Raw genomic sequence first — 19,076 nt, forward strand, 5'->3', positions numbered from 1 at the left:
CAATTAAAATAGACAATTCAGTGGAAATTAAATACTCTGGCCATGTACCTACAAGCAATGTAATAATTTTTATTTTTGTTTTATTGTGTAAAAACTGTGTAAAAAATTCAGCAAATAACATGTTATTAATCTCACAATGTCATTACTCAAGCCCTGCCGACTCTCCTCTTTTTATGTTTGAAAAATGCTTTATCTATCGATACCAAACCGAATGTCTATATTTGTTATTAATCTACAAAGCATGAAAAACGAAAATTCACACGAAACAGATGTGTCCCCTAATGGAATGTGACGATATCTAATCAATTGTTTACCCCAAAGGTACCGATTACAGATGACTACAATACACGTTGCGAAATTACGAAACATGAAACCTGTATTTACCTAGTAATTCTAACAGACCTTGTACACAATATTGTTTAACATTAAAGTCAGTTAATAAATTATTACTATATATTTTCAATAACTTTATATAAAAACATATTTGTACTCAGTACTTAGTGATTGGTAAATAAATAACACAGTCGTACGCTTTTAGGACCACCAACTCCCCTCACCCTACGTTTTAAGGCCGGTACGCTTGTTGTACCATTCATCAACGTCCTTCAAAAAGTTTCTGAAATGGGGAAATATTGATGTTAATATACTTGATTACTATTGGCAATACACTTGAGATTTATTTAAAAAATAAATACTTACGAAATAAACTTTGGAAGCTCGATATATTTATTGATATCCATGTGGTCACAGCGAGCACTTTCGGGAATGATATGTATGGTGACCTCGCCTTGCTTCACTGGATCTCTCTCTGTCATTGCTATGCGCGCTAGTTTTTCTCCTAATGTGTATGGAATGATGCTGTCGTCCTTTGCGTGGACGATCATAATTGGACAATTTACACTCAGGATATTCGTGGTTGTCCAAAAGTGGAAGCCATTTTCTTCAAGCGGGTCACGGATTGTCGCATCAAACCATGGTAACCATGCAAATAACTATAATAAATTAGTTATTATAAGTTTTTGCATGCAAGTTGCACAGACAATAAACTTTGAAGGTTGTAAAAGCGCCACCTATATTAATATAAGCTATCTGTTCGTACCTTTCCAATTGGATGATATTCAATCTCCTCTCTCATGGTGGTGAATGGCGCTTCAAGCATCAGCGCCCTCGGAAGTCGTCTATCAGGAGCACTACTGTGTCCCTCAGTGATTTTACGTAATGTGTGTGTTGACAGGGCCGTGCCCAACGAATGTGCCCAAAAGAACACTTCTCTTTGGTTTGTAAGCTCGAGCACTTTGTAATAAAACTGCACCAAGTCATTGACAACTGCCTTTTCAGTTAGTAACGCTTCCGTGGAGTCTCCGTAGCCTAAAATTCACAACAACATTTATTAATATCAATATTTATACAAAATACATTTAGATAAACTTACTGCGATAATCAACAGCAAGGACATGGAAGAACTCTCGAAGTTTCTGATACATCGGATATGGATAGATGCGCGTACCACTGTTACCATGGAAGTAAATACAAATCGGCTTTTCGCTGTTGCGAAGTTCAGAATCGAAATCGGTAGCATTGATACGGTCTGCAGGTAAAACTTGCCACACACCAAGTGACACTCCATCGGTTTCATTATACAAATCTTTGACTGTTATGTATCTGTTTTTCACTCCTTTCGCGCCATACAATTTATATGATTCGTATTGAGGGTTTTCTGGTTGATCAACTAGAAAAAAAAATCGTTTATTCTATTAATTGTTCCTTAAAGGCCAATTATGAATTACGACGCAGTAAAACCGTTATAATAATAAAGCAAAACTATTTTAAATTACCGCTTTAAGCGCAAAACTCATTTCATTAAGTAAAAAATCCTCATTTATTTTTTAGGTCCTTTTCGAAAATTTTAGCAAGTAGATACCACTTAATCCACTTTTCAATAAGTACGTACACGTTGAATTAGTAGATAGATAAATCACGAGTGTTTTGAAATAGTGTGTCGACAAAACAGACGCAGAGAAATCTATTTTAAAACACGCTAGGTTCAACCAAACCCAGGAAGCGAATATATGAAAAATATTATGTACTCACAGTTCGGAAACATGAGAGTTCTCTGTAGGCTGATGGTGTTCATGAAAACCAACGGAAATATAACCCATATGACGAGGAAGGCCAACAGCAATAATGAAAAACTACAAAAATAAAAAACACTATTGTAAATCAGATTAATAGATACAACCATGCAATCATACAAATATGCAAAATAAATTTTAATCTTATCTCTACTTTTGTACTGCATTGTTTAATAATTACGTAGGAATTTCCCTGGATAGTAATACGTACATATTCGGTACCAATCTATATTTTTTTAAAACCAATTTTACATGATACTGTTTTTGATTTTCAACTTTTATTTTATCATTCTAGTATTTAACTCATTAATATTACATTACCTATGTAAATACGTAACAGATATAATTATTAATTAAATTTTATACGTAATAATACTTACAGAATAGCAGTGGTCCAAATTAAAACTTTACACATACACGAACGCTTGGCTTTTTCTTGGGGTTTATAATATCCAGGCCCTGATTCAGAATCTGAATCATAATCGCTTCGCCGATACTATAACGCAACAAAAAACGAAAACATTTAGTTGAGAAAGCGGAAAACTTGCGGTCGATTGTGTTTTTACCATTTTTTTACAGCACTTCATTGTGATTTAAAATGAATATTGTTATTGTTGCACTGAGAATAATGAGCGGAGTACACACTCGCACAAAATTACTGTTATGCTTATGTAAGCAGATTTCTCGTCTTTTTCTATTTGTTATTATTATTACACAAGTTTTGTAGCTAGAGGTGATTGTGCGTTTCAATTTGTGAGCCGGCGTACACCGGTCGACCGCACACACTATAAAACTGAACGCAACTGAACGAAATTTGGTGAGTTAGTAGCTTATAAGCGATCTCTAGCATCGGTACCTCGCGTTATCAAGTGGGTACTTGTAATTGAATTATAACGCGATATTCATCAATGAGAGTACATAAACGTGGGCATGATAAATAAAATGCTAGTGTGAACTCGTTTTTGACATCAATTTGTAAAATCCCTGAGTTATCAAGTACCTGCTGGGTAATTTTGCATGTTTTATAAACATAAAAAATATCAGAGCAAAAACTTTCACAAGGAAATCAAAAATTGTGTTATCAATTTTTATGCAATTTAAACAGAATAAACGATCATAATCGAAGCACAAACAAAATTGAACACAATTAAAGGAGTTTATTATTGTGTTTGTTATTATCGTTGTTGCATCTAGAGCAACATGATCGATCTAAATGAGATGTTAAAGGGTAAAAGTTATAAACATTTCAAGTTCTATTAGTCACCGATTGTTAAATATTTTATCATAGATAATAAAGTGATTCATTAAAAAATAACTCGATTATCAAATATTGAAATCTTAATATTTTTGCACAGTGTAATAAATCCGAATAAATTTTGGATCCTAGAATAATTGCTCAGAACAAAGCCAAAAAGTTTATTTTAGAACACTTGAATTCCGCATTCTGTCGACTCATAATCATTTCAGTGACATCTACCACACACTGATTTGAGTGACGCACTTGCACTTAGATGATCTTCCCAAAATTCATCATTTTTATGTTAGCTTACATTACATAAAGCAAAGTTTGCGAAGGGAAATTCCAAAATGTGATTTCTCAAAGAAATCAGTATCAATTTAGGTGAGGTCTCTTGTTACGCACATGGAAAGTATATCTTATGAGTAATAAATCATACATTGAACTAAATGACAACACTTGTTCATGAATAATCCGGATATTTGATCGATTTCCGTACATAAACGCTGTTTAACGGTATCAGTTTGTCGGAATATTTTATTCAATTGTTTCAAAACTAATATTTCCACACTATTTCAACACGTGTTTCGCAGAAAATTACGAGCTGGCAGTGAAATACTACAAATAGTTAGGTTGCTGTTTCCATGGAAGCAGTATTTTAAAAATAGTTAAGGGTAAATGGGAAATAATAAACCATAATTGATTTTTTCTTCTTAATTTTAAAACAATTCACAATAATTTCAGAAATCAAATAACAAAAGTTACAATTTTACCTTTAGAAAAACAATTTCAAAAACTAATCGCAGAATCATCCATCAAAAAAGAAATAATCGAATAAATAATCACAAACAATGCGGACAATTTGTTCTAATAATACCTCAATACGTACGTAAAACAATCGTTTACTTTCACCTATTTCACTACAATTAGTTTAGTGTTACACGCTATAAGATCTATCTAAATATTGGTAATCGTAATCCTAAATCAATTTAGGACCTCTTCACAGTATTTCAGGCCGTCGCAGTCGCAATTACAATTTACAATGTGTAATCTTTCACCTTAAATAAATGTCTTGCTTTGGTAATTGCGAGCGCGGCCATTAGAAATGTCATTTGGTGCTACATACATATTACATTAAAAAAAATTACATCACAAGTTTTTATTTAGTATGCGCGCAAAAATTTATCTAGCTACTTCACTAAATATAGATCGACCTTTATATCATCACCGATAGATCAGCCGCAGTAACTGTGATTCATATTCATTTAATCCTACCCGATGCCATGTCAATTGTTTTTGATTAACGTGGTTCATCTGTTGTTCTCACTGAGAATTTCAACTAATGCCAACTGGATAATAAACACGGCTATCATAAACATGAATAGAGAAGAGGTAGTGTGAAGAAGTTAAGTAGGTAAATTAGTTACGTTGATAACTACTAGAGAAGTGTGCAAATATGTAGGAATGAATTGATTTGACTAAAACGTTCGATGCAATTGAGTGAGGCCATCTTGCCTTCTGCTTGTCGTATAGGAATTTTTGCTAGAGATTCACTTGGCTTCCTCCATTGTTTATCCGAAAGTATTTACAATTTTTTGTCTTCGGATTCTTTGGCGGCTGTTATAAAAAAGTTGCTAAAACATTAAAATATAAATAAAATTTTATCATTTTGAAGCATAAATCAGTCTCCTTACTCTATCATTTCTGGTAATTCTGGTGCTCTGCAAATATATTTGTGACCATAATTGAATTTTGTCTCAAAACCGACGAATGTAACATTTCCCTGAGTTGATCGTCGGAAATCCTGAGCTGTTTCGTATAACTGTTATACAAGAAAGAAAATTATAGTTTATTGTAATTTTATTATAAGTGAATTAAACGTAATTGATGCGCAACAAATGCTCGATGATTACCTTCTTTCCGAGCGAGTAAGGCACAACTAAATCGTCCTCCGCATGAAGAATCAAAATAGGACAATCAACTTTAATAATATGCTTGTCGGAGGCAAAAACAAAACCGTTCTGTAACATCGGATCGATGATCGTGTAGTGGAACCAGGGCAACGGTCTGAAAAGCTAAAAATTGCTGTGTTAATACTTTACTTATTAAAAATAATAATTACAAATAATTATGGAGCACAAACTAACACTTTACTTACTTTAGCAAACGGATGTTCCGCAATTTCGTCTGTGAAACTATTAAAAGGGCTCTCCAAGATCAACCCGCGTGGTTTCTTAATGTTTTCTTTTGAAAGGTCTCCCAACATATGTGTGGATACACCAGTTCCCAAAGAATGTCCCCAAAGGAAAATGTTGCTAGTTGTTTGGTTCAAAACCCATTTATAAACAAATTTCGCATCACTCACGAGTCCAGTTTCTGTTGGTTCAATATCAGACGAATCTCCGTACCCTTAAAATATAAATAAAATATGTAATAACATTCATGTTAGGTAGATACAATAATGAGTCATTGATTACTATTAAATCGTAAGGTTACTCACCTCTATAGTCCCAGCAAATAACGTGGTACTTCTTGCGCAGCAAGTGATACAATTCCATGCGATGTTCAGCGAGCCGATGGCCCGAATTGCCATGGTTGTAAATGATCACATCGCGCCCGTCCTTGAGTGCGTCTTCGAAATACTCCGTTGTCAGGTCAGTGTCGTTTTTCACGAGATCTTCCGGCAGAATTTGCCACACGCCAAGCCGCACGTCCTCATCGGTAGTTAGATAAAGATTGCGAACACCTTCGATTTTATATGCGGACGGATCGCTAAAGTTTGGATTTCTTGGCCAGCTCACTAAAATAATTTTTATTATTACATTATGTTAGAATGAAAACAAATTATGATAAACTTACCAAAATTTAAATACACCAGACTACGTTGCAGTGCATAGAGATATTTGTAAATAAATGGTGCTATCACAAACACTAAGCAGAATATGACCAATGAAAGCTTCAATGTCCATAGGCTTAATCTGAAAATAGGAAAATAAAAAATGCAATTAACATCGGGAACAAATCGATACATTTTTGTTGGATTGACGTCTGTTGAAATTGACGTGCGTTTGAGGTAGGTATAAATATTTACTTCTTCGGTACGATATAATTATCCTATTGACGTACAATAATAAATTAAGACCGTAGCTGATGCAATGATATAACTTTTATTAGACTATTAAAAAAACGATCAAAGATTATCTTTTAGCTCATATAAATGCCGAAGTTTATTTGATTGCAAAGTTTTATAATTTCATGCTCGATGAATATGCAATCAAATTGTGATAATGCAATTCTTGGAAGTTGGAAAATTCATCAGAAAGCTTTCAATCACGTGTTTCGCAAAATTGGACTGATTACATTGCAACATGATAAGCGCATTGGGTAACCACATTACGATAATGGAGGTTATTATCATTACTGGTGGGACTAATAAAAATTACCAATTAAAAACGTCAGAGGATGGCTCCCACAAGAAAGAAAAGGAATTATTGTTATCAACACTGATTAAAAATGACGTTACATCCATTCATTTATAAAGATTTCTCACACAAGTCAAATCAATAAATAATAAATAAACATTTCGCGTGAGATTAATAACATTCACATCAAAATCAAATATTAGCACGTGACTACAAAAAGAAACATAACAAATAAATTACATCAATTTATGTTTAGTAAGATATCGTAAGGTGCAATTACGCGGAAGAAATTACAACTTTACGCTTGGCGACAACCTCTAATCAAAAAGTTTGCATTTTTTAAATAAACGCTCGCATTATCGTTCAATTCGTACCTGCAATTTTGTAGTTCGTGTTGTTCGCCTATTCGTGAACTCTTTAGTTAATTGCACGGAATTTGTAGCACGCGGAATGAATGTGCAGTGCTATAAACGGCGATTGACATTTATTGTAGTGATTTTCGATGATAATGCTGCAAAATGCTTGTAATTTCAAATCACGTGTTTATGGAACGTGTGCGATTTGGAAATCACGCCATTTTCAATGTCAAGGATTTTTTATAGATAATATTTCGGTGGTAAACATTAGGTTGGATGTTTGATGAAAACAAAAATAAATATGCTGTTACTAGAATAAATATTTGATAGTTATGATAGCTTAGAGTTTTCCACATCATGAATGAAATGGAAATTTCGAATTCAAAATGAAATTTAAATTATCACAAAAATGCAACTCCAATTTTGATATTTTTACATACATACATAAATATTTAAAAAATCAAAATATTGAAACGCGACTTTTTATCACTTTAATTAATTATCTTCGACTCGAATTAATAAAATGTAAAATAGGCGCCTCCACCAAATCTACAAACATTGAATTTTAAAGTCAAATTTAAAATTCAAATGAAATTTTGTTTTGAAATATATATCAGAAAAATTAAGCATATCTACTACTTGCGCAGTATTGATAAATTTTTGCGATTATTTAAATACTAATTACCATACAGATATAAATTGCTTAAATTATCGTTTTTGTTAATGAAGTAATGAATTTTCTTATTCATAACTGTAATTAATAATTTCATAATAACAAAACTTAAAAATAAATACTATTAAGCAAATTACAAGTTTAGTATTAATTGATCTTTGTAAATATTTACAAAAACTATGTTTTTTTTATATTTCATTAAAATTACAGTTTGTCACAGGAATAAAAATCCAAAAACAACTTTTTACACTCTTTCTCTTCATAATTATGAAACATTATTACATGAATGCAAATGAAAAATACTTGTATGCAAAAGAAATCAATTGAATATATTTTATAACGTGATTGTTGACTGATTGAATGCAATCACTTCCAACCGGCGTAACAATGCACACGCACACATACCAACCGCAATTTCAATGAGCAATTCGTATCTATTATATTTTATTACTTTTATAGCTTCATTCCTCCTTTGTGTGCTAATTAACAAGAGAGCGTCACTGCGTAACAACGAATGAAAGCCCCTCAATTACCTCTTATTGTCACAAGAAATTATAAAAAATTACCTCTTCGACCAGAAGTAAATTTTTTTCTTCCGCGGACACGCATCCGGCATCCCAACAACGTGGTATTGCAGATCTTTACACATTTGTATAACACTATGCTTCGCTTTATTATCGCATTCGAACGCCATGATGAAGAATGATAATAATTTTAATTTAATAAATCACAGAAAATTTCACTGGTTTAACTATAACGTCAATAATAAAGCGGTAAAAAAACTCATTAATTCAATTAAATCGAATTAAGGCCAAACACGTCGTTGAGGTAAGTAGTTCTGCACTAATAGGAATGCTCAGCGTCAGTAACACCACGAGTATGAATTAAAACCTTATCAAAATAAAGTTATATATTGTTCACGGCTTCTGTAGGCCAACTCGACACTTTAAATAAATAAACCGGAGCACTGTTATAGTCAAATGAATTATTGATTTATTTTATGTTGGTATAAGTAACACGAGCGTGGAAGATTTTGATTCGCAGCCGAATTTGATTCGAATTACAGGCACACGTGTGGTGCAATTCGCACGAAGGGCGTCAGCACGATGATCTGAGTTATTGTTACGCTGGTGCAACTTGATATGATTTATAGCCGTGCACAACGCGCACGTTTTGTGCGTTTGTTTCGGGAGAGACCCCTTCGTGATGCGCACGAAGCGCACTCTATCCACAAACGCGTCTGATTCGAAGGTAGCAGTAGAGGTGTGTTCGCGAAACCGCCGAAATATTCGCCGGCTTGGTCAATGTCTGGCAAGCCACTGACAGCTTATGGCTACGAGCGCAAGGTGCGAGTGACTGGCCGGCGATAACTGTGCTAACCAACCACATGTACACGATGGTACCTATGGTAACGCCGGTAACAAAACTTTTTAAAGTTATGCGAATCACCGCTACGCCGCTCGTAAACGGATAAGTTGCATACTTCCTAGCTATGTGCGGAGAGATTTTCGCATTTTGTGTTACGTATATCAGTAGACGTGTATCAGGTGCTACGTATATTGTGACGTAGTGTAGAGGAAGGAACGGTAGCACCGGTAGCGCCGTCGCAACAACGATCGCGTGCACATCACGCGATTGTTACGTTCCAATCGTGGCGGGCCGACCGGTCGGGCGATACAATTTACCTACCGCCACCCATGGGTGCCAGGGGGGTTCATGTTAAGAAACAACTAGTTACTAAGAAAAAGTAATGAGGGTCGCTGTTCGGTTGGTGAAATTATTTGGTTTTGGTCGGTGTACTCGTACGTTTTTCTTTTTCTTTGAAGTAATTATTACTTGGAAATTTTAGGCATGAAAAAATTTCATTCATTCACCTAAATTATTCGTTTTTAGTATTCATAAAAAATAAATAATTATTTAATTTGATGTATTATAAACGACCCGCTTTTTTGCGCATGGTAACAGCAAAATATCGAATTTCCAAAACTGGTTTTGGGAAAGGAACAAAACGACTTGAGTTATAATCTACCTACCTCAATATTTTCTATATCAATGTAGTTTTAGACGGTGTAATACTTTGAATAAAATGTAGGTAAACCAAAATCAAGTCAAATCGTACGAAAATAAGTAAAAAAAATTGTCCCTCATTTTATATTCTTTCTATTCGATTAGTTATTTTTTACTAATTTTTAATCCGTATACTTACGTGTTAGCAAGATATAAAGCAACCAGCAGCGTAGGCACAACCGAACCAAACTTGACGGTAAAAATAAGATGTTCGATGAATTCCTTATTCGCATCCGAATTGAAAAGTTTAGTCACCCAGACATCGTCCAACTTCTCCTTCGACTTCTGCTTGTGCTGGGCGATGCTGCCTGTTGTCCAGTTGGTCATTTTGGCTATTGTCTCAAGTCTACCTTACTTTTTTTTTCTTTTGACTAACAATAAATTTTGACCCGTTTGTGCCAATCCAAGTTTTTTTCACGTTTCATAAAACGATCAAAACTTTTGTTTCGACAAGTAAAAATTCTATAAACGGACATAGAAAAATTACATTTAGATATTATTATAGAAGAAAAATTTGTGTATAAAAAGATGACAATTTTTTTACGTCGAATAAAAAATGCTTAATCATACGTCAGTAAATTATCGTTATTAAAATTACATTACTACCTACCAATCATTAATCATAACCGGAAATATAGTCGATTTTTACTTTGAGGATACGAAAAATTTGTTTTTTCAGCAAAAAACAAAAAAAAACTCAAACCGTTGTAAACTTTCCAGTGCAGTATCAAATTCAATATTGCAACATAAGCATACGTTTCATTTTATTTGTATAATAAATATTGCAAAGATTCGCAAATAAATTTAAATATTTTCGCAAAATTTCATTAAAACGTAGACTAAACCAACAGTGAATTGTTGAATTGTTGTTGAACAGTAGAAAATTCATTCCGGGATAAAAATATAACGGATCGATATTATATTTCCTGAATATTTCATTACTTCGCGACAACAACGAAATGTGATTTGAGTGTTTTCGTTAAACTTGCGTAAAACACGCAAAAAGAGGATAAAATTGCCATAAAAAGTTGAATATAATTAAGATTAACGTATGAACCTTTTAAATTGCGCCTAATATACTTTGCAATAATTAAAAACACACCATTTTGTTAATTGATTGTTTATTACAACTCCGAGTGATATTCAGCTGACCTACCCAAACGTAAAACGTAGTTTGTTAACTTTATTGCATTACATTAGAGTAAAATTTCCTTATTGCATCATCCAAAGCTACGTTGTGTATATTTAAAGATAACAGACGATTGTAACTTCATCGTCATAAACTCTATTTTACTATCACCTGAGTAGTTGGTCAATAAAATACTATATCAAGTGACGAAATCGATAACCACGTTTGTGGTACCTTCCACTCTCCGTATCATTCACAAACACGCTACATAATGATATGCATTGACGTAGAAAAAATTATCAAAACATTCGATACTAATACGAATATGCAATTACTATGAATAGATACAATCAGTACCCTCATTATTCGGTTTTCCCCATTCGAGGCGAAAATATTTTATTTTGCACGCACGAGGTGCTAAAATGATTGGGAAATAATTGCCAATTTTTACAGGTTGCCGTTTTAATTCGGTAGCCATCGTGGGCGTTTAGTAACAATAAATAGATTGTTGGTTGTTTATCTTGAGTGATTATTTATAAAGCATGAACACCTATCGGTAAGCGTAGCAATTGGAAACAAATTGAATAACATCAAACGAGTTCCTTTTCCAACAATATTTGATTGCATATGTACCTAGGAGGGCACCGTATGAGGGTAGCGGTAGAAGTGACTCGTGTTCAGGGCATCGAACAAGGGCAGCGGTAGAAGTGACTCGTGTTCAGGGCACCGTACAAGGGCAGCGGTAGAAGTGACTCGTGTTCAGGGCACCGTACAAGGGCAGAGGTAGAAGTGACTCGTGTTCAGGGCACCGTACAAAAGCAGCAGTAGAAGTGACTCGTGTTCAGGGCACCGTACAAGGGCAGCGGTAGAAGTGACTCGTGTTCAGGGCACCGCACGTGCCTAAACCAGCCTAACCCAGGTTAACCCAGCCTAACCCAGTGGCAATGAATTTAAATCGAAGATTATTATTTTGCAAAAATGCATTGTTTAAAAACTATGCCGGATTGCGCTATAATTTTTTATTTGTTATGTAAAATCAATCAATGATCTCATGTATAATTTATAATGTTTACACAGTGACTGCGATTGCGTCGTGATTGCATAGGAGCACGTTTTAATTTTAGTTTTATTGCGAGGAGAAAGCGGCGGCCAAAAGTTCGCAAGTTTTTCGATTTTGCTATGCGCGACTTATATTTATACAGTGTCCAGATGTGTATGCGGCGTATGGCATATTCATCGACGAGATCCGCGAATGCGCAACCGGCGGCGAAGCGAGCCAGGTCAAGCTGCACACATTGCCAAAGTGTTTAAACGCCTTTCTTCGAAGTGACATAATAGATGTGTGTTTATTAACGTAACAAACGTCACTTCTACTTAACCACGTGCCATATTTATAACGATTTCCTTACATAGAAAAAAATATCGCAAAAAATTGTCTGATTAGCATACCGAGCTAATTTTAGACGGTCAATAGTGTACATTGGTTAATAGTTTTTAAGATAGTATACTTAGGATACTTAAATTGTACTTAAACATTTTATTGCTTCCATTGACTAAGAACACTTTTGATCGTAAATTTAAAAGTGTGAGAAAACTTATTGAAAGGTCATTTTTTGTAAAAATAACATAAACTACGAGTATAACTAATTGTCACTCGGAATTGTGAGAGTATGGATGTTAATTTTTATTATTTGTTTTCAAGTTTACGCAAAGAATATTTTTTTTTAAATAAATTTCTTCAATTTAAACCACATAATATAACTCTCACTTGGTCAATCCTCATCTTGCAGTCCAGAAGATATTCAATTATATATGTAATATTTACAATAACTCTCCAAAATTTAAATTCTTCTCTTATTTTATAAACTAACCTAAACTCCATAAAAACACTAAGTGTATCCACATGTTAACGTGTTTAAAATAATTGCACAACAATTTAATCTGAATTAGGTGAATGTAACGTTCAACATGACCAAATCGAATTTTAATTAGTTTACCTGAACAACATATACAGCTTGTTTTACTTTTGCCCAAAACTGTAATTTTACCTACGAAATCCTCAAAATGACAAACGTAAACAAGTCTAATTATATATAATATTAATTTGTTAATTACTAGCAATAATGAAATCTACACATTGCAACAACCTAAGCTCAAGGTCTCCTTCAAAACATACAACTAATTCCATTAATGTGTGGGAACATAACAAGTCAATCTTGCAATGTAAAGCGAATCAAATAAATAAATAATCTAATAAATTTCTAATCAAATTTTGTTGTTTATTAGTCTACATTAAATCTATAAAATTAAACGTCATTATTGTTTTTCGCTCATCAGCTTTTTCGTCAACGGAATATTATTATTGAACTCACATAAAATATTTCTGTAATATTAACACGCAAAAAGTCGAATTTCCGCACAAAAACAAGACGCAGTAATAATTACGAGTATGTTCAATCACCTTTTGATAAATCGGCGCTTCGGCGTCAGATTATAGCTCTCCCACAGCATCCTTCTTCGTGATAAAAAGTACACAAACACAACAAATGCACTCGAATTAAAAATTAAATGTTTTTAGTGTTAATTTTTATTTTTAGCCCACAAAGTAAACACAGAGAAGTTTTTGGCTTGCGCGTGTTACACTCCCGACTCCGAACAGGTTTGCGACCGAAAATAAACCCGAATAGATTCGCAAGTGAATGCAAAATAATTCACAGCTACACCTACTGATAGGTCAGCAGTACGGTTGACTGATTTGTCGATCGGTCAGTTAGTATCGGCGCGGAAAAGTTACGCGTTAGTTTTGCGCGAAAATACCGAATGACTCGCGAGTGTCACGACGCTCTCTGTGCCGCTCAGGAAAATCCTTGACATGCGAATTATTGGCAGTGTCCCCTGCGACGATTGTATTTTTAGGCGATTTGCACGAGTCTTGTACCCTTATTAACGTAAATAGATAAAAAGTGCGCTTCACAACCGGCGCACTGTCGAAGACTTACTGGCGCAGCGCAGTACACGACGCGTGCGCGAAGGTTTTATGTAAGATGTGTAAGAATTTCACTTTTCCTCGGACACACGCGTGATTTTTACTGCGTGTGAGTGTGGCGGTGTGCGCATGCAGCCTTCATGACTTTAATTTGTGCAACTACCGTTTGTGCAAACCACTATTAAGTCTATCAACTCATTACGATCAGTGTTGCGTAAAGACTAGTCGATTGACAAATTTTGATTACACATTCCATAAAACAAAAAATGAATATTTAAAACTACATTACTTCATATAATATTATGTTTTATTACTATTTTTTGTTGGGGCATACTGTATATGGCAGTGTAAAGGAAATTTCCGTAATTTGCAACGGACATAAAAGCCGCAGGTTTTTGAGTTTTGTCTGACTCTGACGATTGTTAGTGCGGTTCAAAAGCTGCCGAAGCCATGATTAGACACGCCAGGTGCAAACGCAATTTGCGAGATATAATTATGCGTTCCAAAGTTTTCCAGTTAAAAAGTTGACAGTTCTCAGGAATTGACTCAAATACCAATTACAAAACAACGAAATTGAAAAAATGAAAATATAAAATGCTGTGTTGGTTGCCTATCTAGACTGCTACATACAAATTGTATAAAAATTTCCTTACCACTGCTAATTCCTATGAAATTTAAGTAATTTCAGTATAAACATTGCTTTTTACAAAAGCGATAACGACATATATTTCTTGCAATTATTATTTGCTGATGTTTAAATTTACGCGGTAAAAATTGTTTACTTGAAAAATTGCAATTATCGGTAATAAAACAAAACGTTAATAACATTATTAACGCGACGAAGAGTTTAATTACGACTTTAATAGCAAGAAATTAGCGTGATCGCGTCAGTAATTCAGAGTATTCAATATTAAACTAAAAAGATTGTAAGTAAACGCGGTCGATTTACGTCAAAGGTAAATTAATATAATTTTGATTGATCGTATAGTTTTTTTCTTATATTAATGACTGTTTCAAAAACATATTTTGATGTGCATTTTGTTATTGTGCAAAAAGCACCCTCCTGGATGAGTTTTCAGTTTCCCTTGTAAAGTTTTAGGCCATTCACCCTCTTAATCGGATTTTCTCTGTATACTTTTACTTCGGGTTGCATTTCCCTGCGTGTTCTGGGGATTCAAAGTGTGTGAAAGTGCATTATGCAGCTAGTTATGATTTATATCTGTTGTAAATCACCCTAGTTTGCGATATTTGATAGGCGAGGGTTCTGTTTGACGTTTGCGCCCATGATAAATGTGAACAGAATTCTATCGCATCTGTTGGTTGTATTGGGTGTTTCCGAATAGCAATTATTACTTTATTTATAAATGTTTTGAGATTTTTTTGAATTGTTTGTTTGGTATGAATGAAAAATATTGAAAAAATTACACACGTGCAAACAGATCATTAAACTGCATCAAGAATATGATTTAAAAAATAATACGTTACATACACGTGAGAATGTAAACAAATAAAAACAATTGAATAACTTTTGATATATGCCGAAGTCAGATTTATAAAAACTAATATTAACCAATTAAGGATGTGTCAATCAAAATTTAAATCATGTGATTTTAATTAAGTACGCAGAGTAAAAAAATATTTTACCTTTTTGCAACAGTAAAATTGACCCAAACTAAATGTTTTTAATTTGGAGGCCAAGTTCTGCGTCAAAATTTGCAACTAAATAGTAATCACAGTATGCAATCCAATATACAATTTAATTATGTTGAGTAACAAAAATAATTAAACTTTAATAAATGTTTTGAATTGAGGGTCAAGTTTCCCCCTTTTTGTACGTTCATTTCCAACTAGTAGTCACGGTATGCAACCCAATATACACAGAACAGCATCGCAGCTACAAGTTGATTTTTTTATATTTTCAAAGAGAATACGACATACTATTGACGTCTTGCGTAAAGTGATGAAATACAAAATTGTTTTTATAGACTTTCATAACTATCGTCCGGTTTTTCCTCTGTTTCCTTCTCACACAATCAATATTTGCGAAGTAGAGCGTGCTAAGGATACACTCCTCATAAATTCACATCTTATTAATATTTAAACAACTAATCGAAGAAGATACACGCGATATTTGCGCATTTCAATACAGAATAAACATATCAGGTACATTAGAAATCGATTAGGATATCATAAACGACACAAAATGCACATTGTAATCAATAAATTCATAATTAAAGATTTATAAAAAGATTATCAACGAATGCATTATTCAATTATTAGATATTAGATCAGGTAAAAGTCAACGGAAATTATTCAAGATTATTTCATCGATAAAATACAAATGAATATTTTAATGAATGCTCAAATTATTGTTCTAGATATCATATTGATATGATATTCGTATTTTAATTAGTGGAATTTAACCTGATGACAAATCACATTTATAACAGTGAGACAGGTCTATAGTATCAAAGTTTGACTTTACGAGGAATGTGGCGCTAATATGATCAAATAGTTCAATTATTTCAATTATCACATTTTCAATTGTGTTAGTATCATAAATGATGTCGTCAGGGCGATTACAGAGATTGGACCATCAAAATTGATGAAATGAATGTCTATAAATAGATGTTGGAGATGTAAGAAGATACTACGTGACCGCACACTGATCTAAGAATATTGAACTAAGTGATATTATAACTATTTTTACGTTATTAGAAGATTAATATGCTTGTAATTGTTGTAATGTAAACAAAATTTCTGCATTTTTGTACAAAATCTAATAGATATTAGTAAAATTACTGCATTTTAATAAAAAAAAAATAATATTTCATTTCATATTAACAATTTACAAATAACATAGTCACGGTTTTTAAGTGAACTACCTACTTAGTACTTGTCAATTTTTAATATTAAAACATTTAGTTAAACGATTTTTTGAACTTTTAACACACTGTGATAAGAAAATACCAAAATGTCATTAATTACTTTAAAAAATTAAGTTATGCACAAACGAAAAGCTTTAGCAACACACGACTTACTTGTTTCTTTCAGTTACATAATTAATAGAAAAGTGTACCATGCCACAAAATATCAGACTTCAAATTTATGAATTTATATTTTGTGCTCGGTAGCGCACAGAGAAAGTGTAAACAAGTTAACGTATCTCGTGATACTTTTTTGGGTTAACACTCTACATAATTCCACGTGACTTAATTTAACTTTTATACACATTTTAAAAAATTGCGTAATTAATTTATTAAGTTGAGAGTCCATTGGCTTTAAAATAAAAATCGCAGACAGACAGATTACTTAATTATTATATTTGCACTTTAGAACTTATGCATATAACTTTCAATTTTTTCGTAGTAGTCTAGCTCAAGTTGTCTAGTTTATTTTATTGACTTATGATTGAAACTCTATTGATTACCAAACAGGTGTCATATCTCAAGTTTTTTTTCCAGGCTAATAAAAATGAAACTTGTTTTATTGAAAAAATTAGTCACCAAAAGTTATCAATCAAATTTAATAATTACTTGAAAACTATTTAAATTAAAATTGTGATTCTTTCAGATATAGGTTCTCACTTAAATTCTGTATTTTCTGTGAATTAATTATATTTTCCAAGATAATCCCTAAAAAGTTACCCACAATTTAAAAAAACATACATTTAGGAAAAATGCATAAAATTGATGCAAAATTGTTCGGTAACATTTGAAAAATAACAGCTATCATCAAAATTCTTTCGTAATAATATTCAAAAGTTTATTCTAAACATATTCCCCGAAAGACATATAAAAATGTAAATTCGCTTTTCAGTAATCAAGCAAAAACTATAATTATCAGTCTCGTACGGCATGTTTACTTCGAAACTTGTAGTTAAAAATTAATTGCTCGAGAACTATTACCGCTAGAATAATGAATCTTTCAAAACTTTATCCTCAATTAAATTGTTCATAAAACACCGACAAAATTAAGCTAATAAAAATAGTCCCCAAAAAGTTAAACTAATTTAAAATTAAAAACCGCAAAAATATAACAAAAAATCAGTTTAATTAAAAAACTTTTGCAGATTTTTAGTAACAACAATTATTATTAAAAATTTCTAATAATTATATCCTGAATTTAATACTTTTCGTAAAATTCTTTTGTTACTGAGTAAACAATTGATTAGCAGACATAATAAATGTACTCAAATAAAGATCGCACAAACCTACGCAAATACATAAAACCATTGCTAACAATCGCCCGTAAAACTTGTATGTACTTTATTACTTATCATACTATGATTGCTCATAGTGATGAGTATCCATATCGAACGGTAATTTTACGTGATGATTAAGCATTTTTCACTCGTCGGTCAGTGTTCGCATTCGCACGTCACTAAAACTCTTCCAACTAGATTAATATAGTGACGAACATGACACTTTTTTCATTAATCAAACACTGAACACGTAGCATAATTGCAATTAAACTTACTTAAGTCATTTAAGCCATACGTACAAATGTATTGAATGAATTGATTGTGTTATTTGATTGAATGCTCACCTCTAGGCACCAGTTTAAATTAATTACGATGTGTCCTCCTTTCTTCATGCGGCTGGTGTGCTACTCATGCGACTTCTGGTCCTTGCTCACTTCACTTCACCGTCTGCTGGCGCACTGTGCGCCGCGCGCATTTGTTTCGATATTTTGTTTGAACTTTCTTCCGATCGTGAGGTAACACACGACGAATAAGACTCCGGCGTCCGGTGTGCAAATTTCTGTTTTCTCTCTTATGTATTCCACCGATTACACGAGTGGCTTGCTGGTGCTGACGTTTATGAATTATTTGCACTTTCTGGGCTTTCCTACCATGTCTACCATTCAATTGGAATGCGACGTTTGACACACACTTGAATGTTTTAAATATGTAGGTAAACCGTACGTCGGTAATCAGTCAGTATGAGCTGATACGGCGACTGGGTGACTGCTTGTGATCTAATGCAGCGATGTGTTGGTGTGTTTCAATGTCAACGTGCAATGTGTGAAGCGCGATAATACACGAACACACTATTGATCCTTGTTTATGCAA

General features: G+C 33.2%; 2 protein-coding genes across 5 annotated transcripts; both read right to left on the bottom strand.

Annotated features, from left to right (window-relative positions):
• Positions 1–439: 439 nt before the first annotated feature.
• Positions 440–2,947, bottom strand: LOC135794591 (lysophosphatidylserine lipase ABHD12-like). Of its 2 annotated transcripts, none has more exons than XM_065305921.1 (7): positions 2,699–2,947; positions 2,513–2,628; positions 2,092–2,192; positions 1,433–1,729; positions 1,100–1,368; positions 700–992; positions 440–616 (listed from the first exon to the last, which is right to left on the bottom strand). In XM_065305921.1, the coding sequence occupies exons 1-7, from the start codon at positions 2,717–2,719 to the stop codon at positions 559–561; spliced, it is 1,155 nt and encodes a 384-aa protein (XP_065161993.1). In that variant the 5' UTR covers positions 2,720–2,947; the 3' UTR covers positions 440–558. The 2 variants fall into 2 exon arrangements, with proteins under 2 accessions (XP_065161993.1, XP_065161992.1); XM_065305920.1 differs by having other exon boundaries at positions 2,092–2,210.
• Positions 2,948–4,068: 1,121 nt separating this feature from the next.
• LOC135794589 (lysophosphatidylserine lipase ABHD12-like) lies at positions 4,069–18,966 on the bottom strand. 3 transcript variants are annotated; one of them, XM_065305917.1, is made up of 8 exons: positions 18,551–18,966; positions 10,027–10,349; positions 6,229–6,347; positions 5,870–6,169; positions 5,528–5,778; positions 5,283–5,444; positions 5,064–5,191; positions 4,069–5,003 (listed from the first exon to the last, which is right to left on the bottom strand). In XM_065305917.1, exons 2-8 carry the CDS (start codon positions 10,212–10,214, stop codon positions 4,955–4,957), a joined length of 1,197 nt encoding a protein of 398 aa, XP_065161989.1. In that variant the 5' UTR covers positions 10,215–10,349; positions 18,551–18,966; the 3' UTR covers positions 4,069–4,954. The 3 variants fall into 3 exon arrangements, with proteins under 3 accessions (XP_065161989.1, XP_065161991.1, XP_065161990.1); XM_065305919.1 differs by lacking the exons at positions 10,027–10,349; positions 18,551–18,966 and adding an exon at positions 13,478–13,973; XM_065305918.1 differs by lacking the exons at positions 10,027–10,349; positions 18,551–18,966 and adding an exon at positions 8,387–9,143.
• Between the last annotated feature and the right edge of the window lie 110 nt (positions 18,967–19,076).

This window comes from Atheta coriaria, unplaced genomic scaffold, assembly GCF_025399875.1.
Source record: "Atheta coriaria isolate IRGN ID8LTWV9N9 unplaced genomic scaffold, Caltech_Dcor_3.1 hic_scaffold_6_pilon, whole genome shotgun sequence".
Lineage (NCBI taxonomy): Eukaryota > Metazoa > Arthropoda > Insecta > Coleoptera > Staphylinidae > Dalotia > Dalotia coriaria.